General features: G+C 34.3%; 1 protein-coding gene and 1 pseudogene across 2 annotated transcripts in view; one reads left to right on the top strand and one right to left on the bottom strand.

Moving 5' to 3' along the window:
- Window positions 1-930, top strand: part of LOC143232341 (stomatin-like protein 2, mitochondrial) — a 28579-nt pseudogene extending 27649 nt beyond the window's left edge. The window contains exon 14 of the transcript XR_013017500.1: window positions 580-930. The product of XR_013017500.1 is annotated as a stomatin-like protein 2, mitochondrial (transcript). The remainder of the gene's footprint in view (window positions 1-579) is intronic.
- A 7194-nt stretch (window positions 931-8124) lies between these two features.
- On the bottom strand, window positions 8125-13845 carry LOC143246237 (uncharacterized). Its single transcript, XM_076492612.1, has 3 exons — window positions 13364-13845; window positions 12387-12481; window positions 8125-11039 (listed from the first exon to the last, which is right to left on the bottom strand). Exon 3 carries the CDS (start codon window positions 10532-10534, stop codon window positions 8555-8557), a length of 1980 nt encoding a protein of 659 aa, XP_076348727.1. The 5' UTR covers window positions 10535-11039; window positions 12387-12481; window positions 13364-13845; the 3' UTR covers window positions 8125-8554.

Below are 13845 nucleotides of genomic sequence, written 5' to 3'. Positions count from 1 at the left end.
TTGGTCAATGCATTAATTGCATTGCAGTCCAATTAAGCTTGTATATTCACTATTATAATACTTTACTTAGGTCTGTGAACCAGTTTCAGTCCATACTTCACAATGAATGGATTGTAATCCAATAAGATGCCTTCTAGAACCTAGTAGAGTATATTCCATAGCAATCCTACTGTATTACCTCAGTGAAACATATTTCAACCTGATGTCCTTCAGGGAGGGGGGATCATCACAAAGTAGCCAGTCAGTATATGTCTGTTACCGTAAGGTGTCATATATTATTTATTTTGTGATAACAATAAATCTTTCCAGAGTTTGATGTAAGTATTTTACTTGTCACTAAAAACCATGACAAACTCTAAAATAAATTTACATTCTGTCCCATGCATTACTTATGAGCAATGCATTTTGCTGAACAAGTGATAATAGGAAAGATTAGGTGTCTACATCCTTCATGAATCATTTCTTTTCATCATATTTTAGTGATAAGAAGAAACGTTTCCAGCTAAGATAAATGTTGCAATCTATGTTTTAAAAGTTGTATATGAAACTTCTAATTTCCTGTGTTAATTGTTCCTACAGGCAATGAGTATTTATCAGAACTTGTCATCTACCAAGGAAGTCAAGGAACAACTTAAGATTCCAGAAGAAGAAAGTATAAAACCTCCTATTCAAGACTGGGGAGAGTACATCAGTGATAAAGAGGAAGAACCAGAGGAGTATATGGCCCCACCTGCAAACCCTCTAGAAACAAGCCCTGGTGGGACAAATACAAAATATTAGTTATTAAGTATATGGGAACTTTATTGAAACTAACGTGTATGTTAGTTTGTAGACCATGAATTTGATGTGTTTCATTATAGATAATGATTTCATTTATAAAGAAATGCCATCTTATTCACTGCTGGTTATTTAATAAAAGGATATTTCTGTTACTTGCTGTTATTTTTTTAAATAACTAGTTTAATCTTTTTTCTTTGACTATATTAACCTATAAATATATAGAAGTTGTAATAGTAAATACTTAAAGCTTGCTTTCTATTTGCAGGAGCATTCCCAAAACTCGGTAAATGTCACTTGTTTCAGTTTTATTCAGATCAGGTTAAAAATACATTTACAATTTTCTGGCTATCTTCAGGGTAATAAGTCCATAAATCATCACTCCTTATAGGAGTTACTAACAAATGAAGGTATAAAGATAAGTTACTTAAGTATATACTGAAAAAATCTGTTGAAGTCTGTTTATGTTTGTTCTCATGAGGTCTTCTAATACTACTAGACAAAATCTGACGATATATTGTGTCAAGTTGCAGTGGATAAAGTTAACCACGAGATTTTTTTTTTCTTATCACTATAATTCTGAAAATTAAAAAATTAGGATTTGAATTCTACACTGCTGTTCTTATGCTGCTTTTTAAACCTTTGAAATTATTTATTTATTGGACCTACATAAATATCGAGAGTGACCTTGATGCTGTATTATTTTGAAATGACTCTCTTTTCTCTTGCCTCATCCGTTATTAGTTTGTATATGAAACAACTCTATATATATATCAATGAGTCCTTTTTGATTTTTAAATTAGTTAAAAACAAAATATCTCTAATAAACAATTTGTTATTTCTTTAAAGCTATATCAATTATTTTAAGTATAAGAAAAAATATCAGGATTCATAAACACTATATAGAAAATACTTCTATCAATACAAGTAGTACAATAAATTAACTGTATTAATGTTTTACTGTTTTGTAATTTTTACAAATTCTTCACTATTATATAATGCGTTTTTATTTCTTTGAGATTATATAATAATTCATTTTTCAATTTAGTTAAATTAATAGAACATAAGAATGCCAGTGAGATTGGATTAGAAAAATAGTGTTTTTTTTTTTTTAAGTGTTGAATATTCTTTGTATTTATTTGTGTAAAATAGACTGAATGTGGTTCAGTGGTCAGTTGAAAGATTCTGATTTTGATGCCGTAATAGCCAAAAAAGGAAAAAAAATTACATTCTGCACTTTTAGCCATGCTTACATTTTAAAGGTTATGGTCAAATCCCTCTATTTGATCATAGTTGATAATAATGGCTTTCGACTGAGTGTCTTCTTTCTAGTCTCTTAAGTGCATGATTCAAAATGGACAGCTCACACTGACCCTGAGTAGCTTTGTGTGAGTGTCTAGACAAAAATGTACCTTTATGGAATAGAAATAGGAATTTTTTTCACAGAATTGAAAAATAAGAGTTGTGAATAGTATTCTTAAGTGTGGAAGTCATATGGATTTTGAGAAATACAGGATGGTCCAAAATTGTGTTTCCTACTATAAGATTTAATAATTATATAACTAAAGAAATAGAACTATGCAGCTTGCAACATGTTGTAGCCTGACTCGCATAATTTTTATTGTCACGTTTGTTTTTACTCACTCCAATGTGTAGTGGCAACTGTGCAAGAAAAGGTTGATTTTTTTATCTGACTTACTGAGACTAAAGTCAATATAATTACAGACAGAAGAATGTAAAGAAGTATGGGGATATGTTAAGGATATTCTGTGCCACATACCTATGGTAAACATCATGGAACTGGAGACCAGGTTAATGGATGCCATCGCCACTGTAACTGTGTACATTTTGTAGGAAACGTGGACTGAAAAATCTACTGATATATCAAGAAAACTATTTGAGTTGAGCTTCAAGATGTTAAAAACTACATGTTTACATTTCCTTAGTTAGTTAATTATTAAATCGTAAAATAGAATTGATAATTTTGAACCACCCTCTATATGTATAAGTATATATTTAGATGTATTACATGCAAGACTTGTGTAGCAAATGTGTGGAATTATAGGTTATATTGTATAAAGTGATTTAAAGATTAGAGAGTGGAATATACATGCACAAGAAGTTTAGTTCCACTTTATTGTTACAATGTTGTTGGCATGGCCAAGCGTGTTAAGGCGTGTGACTGCTTTTTAAACCTTTGAAATTAGTTATTTATTAGACTTACATAAATACCGAGTGTGACCTGAAAGCTATTTTACTTTGAAATGACTCTCTTTTTTTCTTGGCACATCCGTGGCCCAGCATGGCCTAGCGCGTTAAGGCGTGCGCTTTGTAATCTGAGGATCGCAGGTTTGCATCCCCGTCGCGCCAAACATGTTCGCCCTTTCAGCCGTGGGTACGTTATAATGTGACGGTCAATCCCACTATTCATTGGTAAAAGTGTAGCCCAAGAGTTGGCGGTGGGTGGTGATAACTAGCTGCCTTCCCTCTAGTCTTACACTACTAAATTAGGGACGGCTAGCACAGATAGCTCTCGAGTAGCTTTGTGCAAAATTTAAAAAAACAACAAAAAACAATAGAGTAGCCACAAGGCTGAAAGAGCAAACATATTTGTCGATAGGATTTGAACTGGTGACTCACAGATTCCAAGTCGAGTAACCCGACTACCAGACATGGTAGAGTTAGTGTGGTTACTGTACTTAGTGTCGTCTTTGTTGTTGTTTTTACTAGTTGTATATTTAGGTAAAATTTCGTAGGATATAAAACAGTATCAAAATACCCTAGTTTCTATAAATAAAATGGAAAAAAACTCTGTTATGTACTCAAAGTAATTGCAGTTTCCAAACGTTATAGGTACAACTAAGATATGTAGATGAAGGGGTGGGGTTAACCAAAGTGTAAGTTTAATGAAACTTCACACAAAAACGAGTTTGTTTTGAGAGTTTACAAACACCCTCCACTAAACAGAATGTGGTCTCAAGTTACATACACATAACTGACCAATGCACGTTTTGAACCAGATTATTAATAAATGATGTTAGTGTGTGGAAGCTTTCAGAACCTTAACCCAAACCACAGCGGGCGTACGGTTACTACATATATTCAGACTTCTTTCACTTTTTACAGATTTCCTGCGAGACATCTTTTTTATCAGGCATACAGACTTGGTCCTAAGTCATGACAAGTGTCGGAAATATTCTTTCAGTTGAACCGAAAGTTTGACCGTCATCTGTTTGCGCCAAGATACGTTAAAATAAAAACAAAATGAAAGCCTTAATGAAAACTGGCTCTCTCAAATATGTTGCAGATTTTCATCCATTACTAGTTTTATTTTATCGTGAAAATATAGGACTTCTGTTTGAGGAGTAACTCAGTTTTAAACTAGAGGAAGTAAATCAGTCAAAACAGTTAGTCGTCGCTAAGCAACATCTATTAGTAGTAGTTGGTAGTAACAAAATGTAATATATATAATACTTGTGTTGATGAAAATATTAATTATCCAAACAACTAGCCTGTCATAAAATAAACTCTCTTGAAATAGCGGGCCGTTTGTTCAGAGTTTCCTGTCACTATCATTATACTACATTCACAAGGTGAATGTAGTAAAGAAAAATCACAGTTTTGTTTGTTTATTTTGTAAATTCTTAAATTCATTTCCTCACTTGTAGGAACTGTTGTAGAATTATGTTTGTTTATAGCTGTATCTAAACATACAATACGTCATTGAACATTTTAAATTCAAGTTCGGTAACAATTAAACGTTGTAACTAATAGTTCAGGCTAATAATAACTGTCTTTAACAGTTCACTTTAAGTTATTATAAAACGAGTATTACTAAAACCAAACAACACAATAAGTTTTCAGTTACAAACCAAATTTTACACTTCCGGCTGTTACAAATATTGATTTAAAACACTAAAACTATCGTAATGACACTACCGTCAGTAGACATTTCAAGTAATCCAATGACATAACTTGAATGTGAGTAATGGTATTAAATAAATGGTACATCAAAAAGAGGATAGTAATATATATGTGGGAATATAACTGGTACAGAACATTTGACATTAATATTGTGTTTACGTGAAATTACGAATTGTGAGATGATAGCTGTTAAATATTAGCTGCTAACAAATAATTGGATCCATTGATCCATCCTTTTCTTTACATATACCCTTTATTATTTAATCTATATAAACGTGTATATTTGTAAGTATATATATACCTCATTATTTTTCTCTCGCTCTCTTGGAATACGATAAAATGATTTCGCTACAACTTTCAGGTGCACATATTTCTCAGGTCTGGATATGTACCTTTTATAACCCGTGCAATGCTTCTGAACTGGAATTGTGCGAAATTTTGTGGTTCCACAGCGTGTAATGGTCTAGCATATTCTAATGTGTTAATAAATACGCCCCCTTTGGCACTACGTTTTGTCTTCGAATTCACACAATTACAATCCGATTACATCGGGGCCCGGCATAGTCAGGTGGTTTGTGCGCTCCAGTCGTAATTTGAAGATCGTGGGTTCCAATCTCCGTTGCACCTATTCAGCCGTGTGGACGTTATAAAATGAAGGTGAATCCCACTATTCGTTGGTAAAACATCAGTTCAGGAGTTGGTGGTGTAAGACAAGAAGAAAGGCAGCTAGCTAGTCATCGTCAACACTTAGGCTACTATTTTACTATCAAATAGTGGGATTGATCGTCACATTATAACGCTTCCGCGACTATCAGATTACTAATCGGAAGGGTAACATGTGCGGTATGATGGGGTTCGAACCCACGACCCTGAGATTATACCTTAACCACCTGGTCATGCCTATTAGATACTGTGTTGAAATGATGTTTTTGTAAAGAACGCTGTGAAGGGTTCGTGTATTCAATGTGATTGATAACCGATGGGCATTTGAAGTAATCTTAAGGGCTTATGACGTTAAAATTCGTAGTGCGTTACTCCTAGTAGGAGCAGTGCAGATAGTCCATTTGTAGTTTGTTCATATGTTCTAAGTGACTTAACGAATCGTCAGGTTAAATGTATGGCTTATTGCCATCAATTCGTGATGATGAGAAACCCACTTGAAGTAAAAATATATTCTTACGACGGGGTCCTGGCATGGCCAAGCATGCTCGCCCTTTCACCCGTGGGGGCGTTATAAGTTGACGTTATAAATCCTACTATTTACTGGTAAAAAGAGTAGCCTAAGAGTTTGTGGTGGGTGGTGATAACTAGCTGCTTTCCTCTAGTCTTACACTGCTAAATTAGGGACGGCTAGCGCAGATAGCCCTCGAGTAGCTTTGCGCGAAATTCAAAACAAACAAACAAATCTTATGGGTACTTAAACTTTAATTAAAATAAAGAACAAAACAACGTTTCGACCTTCTTAGGTCATTTTCAGATTCACACACACAAAAAAAACTGAAGATATCTTAATAAGGTCGAAACGTTTTTCTGTTTATTATTTTAATTAAAGTTTTCATATCCATACCAGTTGTTTTGAAAATACAATTGCCATGAATATATAGCTTGCACTAAAAACATTCGACAGTACGGTGAACGTTTTAAAATGTTCCTCAGTGATTCCTTTCATGTAATGTATTTCGTAATAGCTTGAGATTGTTCGTGCAATTGGTGTTAAAATGAATATTTGAAATAAGCTATAGACTTCAGGTTTTACAAAATAACCTCGCGATTTTAAACACTTATGTTGCTATGTTTTTTGTTATGCATTTTGAAAAAGAAAATTCATGATTTTCTAACAATACGTACATCTTTTATAAGTCTATTAATTAACAGTCATTTGTACGTATATATTTCTGGTGCAAATAGAAATGCCGTTGGGCTTTCGAAACGCATTTCGCTAAATTATTCATGCGCCAATATGTTTTTATGGATTCATGAATTTCTCAGCTGTAGAATTTCTGATGACACAACTCATAAAATATCATTAATACTGCTAAAATTAATTAATTAATGGTTGCTGTCGTTCCATGGATAGTTTGAATGAAATGAATGGTTACAATCAATTGCCTTCAACACGGCATGGCCAGGTGGTTGGAGCACTCAACTCGTAATCTGAGGGTCGAGGGTTTGAATCGCCGTCGCATAAAACATGCTCGCCCTTTCGGCTTTAAGTGCGTTTTAAAGTGATGGTCAATCCAATTATTCGTGGGTAAAAGAGTAGCCCAAGAGTTGGCGGTGATGACTAGCCGCTTTCTCTCTAGTCTTACACTGCTAAATTTGGGACGGCTAGCGTAGATAGCTCTAGTTTATCTTTGCACGACATTCAAAAAAAAAATCAATTACACCCTAGTGGCACCGCGGTATGTTTCGGAATCACACCGACAAAAATTGGGTTTCGATACCCGTAGTTGGGCAGAGCACAGCTAGCCCAATTAAACCAGTTTTAATTATTTGAGTCGTAATATACAAGCACATAAAATTAACCAATTTTATGCAGTACATGTGGACCTACTCGATAGTTAACGGTATAAAAATAATATTAATTTGAGGGTTATAAAGTTTAACATTTTTCAACGAATAACAACAGTCCAAATATTTTCTGTAATAATTTACTTTGAGAATAATTTACCATATATATGCTCAGGCATGGATTGCAGACCTAAGGATATATTTCTTTTCCAGCTGCAAAATGGGACAGTAATTTTGGAACAAACTACCCACTTCTTTCATATTATTTCCATAAATTTTGGATTCCAAAGCAGCATCTTTACTGAAAACCTGGTGATTTGAGGGTTTGTTTAGTTTTACTTTATCCTATTCGCAGTACTGGATGAGCTGTTGTTATTTTCCGTTTTTCCATCAAACTCCAGCTTGCCGTCATTTTTGTTTTTTTACTGGAATAATATCCCCATAATAATCATGACTGCTTCCAGATTTAACTTCCTTTCGATGAAATTGGCTCCGTGTTTATTAGTTTGTTTTGGCTTCAGTAACTTATTGGAATCAAAGTTATTGTTACGAGAAGGATGATATAGGCTTTAAATATTTCGCGTTTTCCTTAGCGTCATCAATGTAAGAAACTTGTGAATTCGTCTCGAATTCTATTTTTCCTACTTATTTGAGATTTTCAGGATGTTTAAAAGGTGCACATTTTTCTATCTTCCAGTTTCTATCTATCAACGAAGTATTCATTGTAGTTTTATATGCCTGTTGTGGTTTATTGGTATTTATTTTTACCTTTGTCCGACCTGCCGTTAATATTTTCAGGTCCTTATCATCCGAAAGGAGTATATTTGTATTTGATCCTTCAGCACTTGACGTTTCTGAAGAAGTAGGAGTGTTAAAATCTGTTGTTCCGTTCAACTTAATATTATTCCGTGCTTCTGTTGTTTGTTATCTTTCTTGAATAAGTATTTGTTGAAAATCATTTCTTGTAGAGACGATGGATTTATTTTTCCCAGATGCTTTACTTCTCCTTTCTGATTCTTCAGATATACACTTTGCAGTTTCGTGTATTTTTTTAATGCTATGATATGTTTTCTCCAACTTTCAGATAATCTACAAGTTTAAGTGGATAAGGGCATTGTTGGTACTAATTCAAATGTAGTTTTTTAAACTTTTATTTACACGTTGGCCAAATTTCAAGTTATCTGCGTGCTTAATTGGATTTGAGCATTGTGCTTCCTTTCACGCTTATAAGTTGGTATTGGTTAAAATCTAATTCAGATGTAGTTTTTCTCAAAATTTTGATTTACATGTTGGCCGAATTGAATTTGGGCACTATGCCCTCTCCCAATTTTGGTGGTCCATTTCAGCAGTTGGATGAAGCAGTTTTACTTTGTGGTTTGATACACTTTATTTTCTCTCCAGTCAGTCCACCAAAAGCTTCTTTAGTTGCAGTTGTGGACTGTATACTGCCCTCCCCAACATACAAGTTATTTTTGGGCCTAATAGGGTTTGGCTTTTCTCCACTAGGTGCCACAAACGCCTTCTGAGTTGTTGTGGAAAATTCCATTTTACCGAAATGCTTCAAGTTGTCTTCATGTTTGATTGCATGAGGTCGTTGTCCTTGTGCTATTGGTTGAAAGTCACTTTTACTTGTCGTTTCTTCTTGAAAAGGACTGTTGCTTAAGTACTTTGAGTTAGGTTTCATACTTTTCATTTTTCCTGATGTTATTGATTTGTAGGTTTGTTGATTCGTTGTTTGTCCACTGAAACTCTCACCACCAATCTTGGTTTCTGTATCTGGCCCCTTTCCACGAATGATGTCGATTTCCTTCTCTGAGAATTCATGTTTTGAAGTCGTACCAAATTCCATTGGACCTTCAGGTTTCAGAGTTCCTTCTGGTTTTATAGGGTCTTGTCTATCAAACTTCTTCCAAGATCCATAAGCTGTCTTTGTAGTTGTTTGAGTTGACATAACGCCTGTTTCCGTAGCGATATTGCCTTGAGGTCGAATAGGCTGAACCTTTTCACCTTGCAAACCACGAAAGATGTCCTTAGTGGTAGTAGAAAAGTGGTGATCTCCTGTTATTTTAATGTTTGTCTTTGGTAGTATTGCTTTCGGCCGTTCTCCTTGACAACCAGAAAAACTGGTTTTGTTTGTTGTGGTGAAATCCATATTTCCTGACTGATGTAAATTATCAGGTTTTCTTATTGGTAAAGTTGGCTCAATATAATTCCAGTCTTGGTAACCGGAAGAATAATTATGTTGGGTTTTCCTATTCTCTTCATATGACTCTAGCTTTGTTTTTGTAGAAGAAAACTGTCCTTTCAATTTTGATTTGTCTGAAGGAGATCGAATAGGGCTGATATATTCCTGTTGGTATTGGTTGAAATCTGATTCAGATGTAGTTTTTTCAAAACTGTTATTCATACGTTGGGCAACATTTAAATTATCTGCATGATTAATTAGATTTTGGCACTGTGTCCCCTCCAATTGTTGGTAATCTGTTTTAGCTGTAGTTTTGTCTTCTGTTTTGGGGTTAAATAAAGCAGTTTTACTTTCTGATTTGATACTCCTTATTTTCTCACCAATCAGTCCACCAAAAGATTCTTTAGTTGTAGTTGTGGACTGTATACTGCCCTCCCCAACATACAAGTTATTTTTGGGCCTTATCGGGTTTGGCTTTTCTCCACTAGTTGCCACAAACGCCTTCTGAGTTGTTGTGGAAAATTCCATTTTACCAGAATGCTTCAAGTTGTCTTCATGTTTGATTGCATGAGGACGTTGTCCTTGTGTTATTGGTTGAAAGTCACTTTTACTCGTCGTTTCTTGTTGAAAAGAACTGTCGCTTCTAACGTACGTTGAATTAGGTTTCATACTTTCCATTTTTCCCGATGTTATTGATTTGTAAGTTTCTTGGTTCGTTGTTCGTCCACTGAAACTCCCACCACCAACTTTGATTTCAGTATCCGGCCCCTTTCCACGAACGATGTCGATTTTCTTCTCTGAGAATTCGTGTTTTGAAGTCGTACCAAATTCCATTAGACCTTCAGATTTTAAAGTTTCTTTTGGTTTTATAGCTTCTGGTCTATCAATCTTGTTCCAAGATCCATAAGCTGTCTTTGTAGTTGTTTCAGTTGATATAACGCCTGTTTCCGTAGCGATATTGCCTTGAGGTCGAAAAGGCTGAACCTTTTCACCTTGCAAACCGCGAAAGATGTCCTTTGTGGTAGTAGAAAAGTGGTGATCTCCTGTTATTTGAATGTTTGTCTTTGGTAGTATTGCTTTTGGCCGTTCTCCTTGACGACCAGAAAAGTTGGTTTTGTTTGATGTGGTGAAATCCATATTTCCTGACTGCTTTAAGTTATCAGGATTTCTTATTGGTGAAGTTGGCTCAATATAATTCCAATCTTGGTAATCGGAAGAATGATCATGTTGAGTTTTATTATTCTCATTTGTCCTTCCTTCCTGGTGTTGTTGATAGTCTTTTCTCTTGGTAAGTATAAGGTTCTCACCTACGCTATCAGCTTTATCATGTTCCTTAACTTGAACTTCACTACGTTTTCTTTGATACTCTTGAAAGTCAAAATCCCCACTGTTGCTAACAGATGTTTCAAGGTACTGACACAGTGGCTTTAATTCCTTTTCACATCTTGATTCGATGTTGTTTTGATGTCTAACTGGCTGTGGCGATTCGGGCGTATTATTTGATGTAACTTAATATGAATTCTTCTCAAACGTTGCTTCAAGTGAGGACCCAGAATTTTTCTTTTCTATAGTATTGTTGAAACACCTTGATTGGTGAATATGTTTTTATTCTCTAAGCTGGCAGAAGAACAGTTGGTCTTTTCTACAAGTTAAAGTGAAAAATACAAACCATAAATGAAAAGATGGTGATTACGAATTGCTTAAGTGATATGTTTTGTTACTTCCTGCTCTTAATGTATCAGTAGTAAAATATACAATTATCCTATACCACATATGTATATTAATAACTAACATTTTGCTGTTTATTAAGAGTCACTGATCTGCTTAGATTTACTTGTGAAACAAGTAAGAAAACAATTAGAAACAACAACGTGAAAATAACTTCATCTATGGTCCTGGCATGGCTTGGTGATTAGGGTGCTCAAATCGTAATCCGAGAGGCGCGGGTTCAAATCCTCGTCACATCAAACATGCTCGCACATTCAGCCGTGGGGTCATTATGCTGTGACGGTCAATCCCACTACAAGATGGTAAAAGAGTAGTTCAAGAGTTGACTGTGAGTGGTAAGGGCTAGCTGCCTTCCCTCTGTTCTTACACCTCAAAATTAGGGACGGCTAGCACAGGTATTACTCGTGTAACTTTGCGTGAAATTCAAAAACAAACAATCTTCACCTGCCATTGTTACTAAAGTCTTTCCAGTTGGTGAAACATGAAAATAAAATACAAAATTAGTGACCCAAGAGTTACATTGTTTCTGATACACCCTTTTTTTCAAATATTATTGATAAAAACGTATTAAAAGTATTAAAGTGTTAAATTCTCATTATATAGTTATCGATCTATACAGCCAGTTTTATTGATGTATATCAAAAGATCTGATAAAATTAATCATGTGCATGAGGAAGATTAAGATGTAATACTGAAGGGCTCACCTGAAGACATGATAACAAAAAACTACAGTACAAGTAAAAATATTGTTACTGGTATTCAGGAATGTCTGTTTCTGTTGACTTCAAGTTTCACTATGCTTTTGGACAATTTATTAATTTTGTCATGTCTTTTGATCTTAGACTTTGAAAATATTATGATCTCGAATTTAAAGTTATCTTTCTTTGAATTCTGAGAACTAAGCTTGACAGTTAAAATTACAACTGTTATGCCTCCGTAGTTTTAGAAAAACTTAAACTCATCGAAACTGATTTATTATAATAAGAATTTGGTGATAGTATAACATCTTGAACTTACTTGTATAATATATTACTATATCATCCACTTTTAACAAACAATTATGAATAATATTCTGCCATTAACCAATTAACATCTTACAATCTTCGTATTTTACGTAAAAAAATGTTAAGTGTAACTCTGAAATTTTTATTGATAAATATTTACAGCAACTATTGCATAAATGTCATTTAAAAGTTTTAAATATCTATCAAGTAGAAATTATTGTGACATTATAAACGGTACTTGACCCCGCGGTGTTTACCTGGACGTTGATGAAAGTCATGAAGTGCCGCCTCTGCTGAAAGATCGTTTTCTATCACGTTGGGAAAGTACGAATGATGCGAACAACGATGTTTTCTGAAAAAGAAACCAAAAAACACAAATATTGTAGATCAATCGTACTCACTGTATGTAGAATTGTAACAAGATAATGTTTTGCGACACAAGAGCAAAAACCTGTCAAAATGGCGGGAAACTAAGGTCTACCAAACCTGAATCCTCCAATACACATTTTTAACTTTACCGACCGTAAAGAGACAGAAGAAAAATAAAGAACCTTTTAACTTTGAAAAACTAAAGTCTACCATGAACAATATGTACATCAGATAAAGAGTATCTTCCCAGAATTCACTTGTCACATCTGTTGTATTATTACAATAGTTCTATTAAAACCACGCATCATTAGAAAATGTTTATTAAAAATAACATATATCACGAGATTTAGTGTGTTTTTTAACAGTTGGTGTAAAAATTTGGTCCCAGGTCCATCTGAACCTTAATCCGACATAGACGTGTTTTTTGTTATTTTTTTTACAGCTTCTTGGTGGATCAGCCGTAAAGTTGTAGAATTAACTTTGTTTTTCATATTAATGTAGTATAGTTAGCGTGGTATGTACATTGGAATGCCCCTTGTAAAAAAGGCCTAGAAGTTACAATAGTGTTTAACGCTTGTACAAACGTCAAGTAAGAAGTAAACTACTTTGTTACCCTTACGTTATCTGGACTTTAAATAACTTTCAGCAGATAAATAATTTAAAATATCTTTCTAACGAAGGAACAACCTTACAACAGTATAATAAAATTTCATGTACTGTTGTACATTTTGTCTATTTTTTATGGGCAAAATAACATCCATTAACATGAAAAAGTCTAATAATATTCCGTAATAAGTCTCTATAAAATACAGTGTGAAATTACTATGGATAACAAAGTATTTTATAAACTTCTATCTAAACTCACCCGCATGTGCGTATCTCACAAATATACTTTCATTGTGTCGAACTAAAGCATAAATCGTTATTGTTGTCGAAGGCTGGAAACCCGGTTGTTTTGCTGTCTTTGACGGCAGCGCTAGTTGTCCAGTGTCTCATTCTACGTGATGCGTGCTCCTTACGTGACACTAAGTACAAACACAACTTGATTTCTCTAAAATCTATAACGTTTGCTGTAAGTTTTATCCCGATTTCTCCACATCCCAGTTGCTGTATTTTCCAAGGTGTAAATTGTCGTTCACATCAAATCAGCTTGGATAATTTTGTTTCATATTCTCAGAGTACGTTTGGAAACGTGAAGTACATGTTCCCATGGAAACAGAGAAAACAATGTGAACAAATTTTGAGTTAAACTATCGAGAATATTCTGGACGAAATATGGAAATAAAATAATATTCAGTGACGGGTTGTATGAAATATTATTTGATATTGGATATAAAATATCGGAGT

The sequence above is a fragment of the Tachypleus tridentatus genome, chromosome 1 (genome assembly GCF_004210375.1).
Source record: "Tachypleus tridentatus isolate NWPU-2018 chromosome 1, ASM421037v1, whole genome shotgun sequence".
Taxonomy (NCBI): domain Eukaryota; kingdom Metazoa; phylum Arthropoda; class Merostomata; order Xiphosura; family Limulidae; genus Tachypleus; species Tachypleus tridentatus.
This window is presented reverse-complemented; position numbering and strand designations above follow the sequence as displayed.

Excerpts from the sequence above, each read along its gene's own strand:
- LOC143246237 (XM_076492612.1), bottom strand. The coding sequence starts at position 10,534 with ATGGATTTCACCACATCAAACAAAACCAACTTTTCTGGTCGTCAAGGA.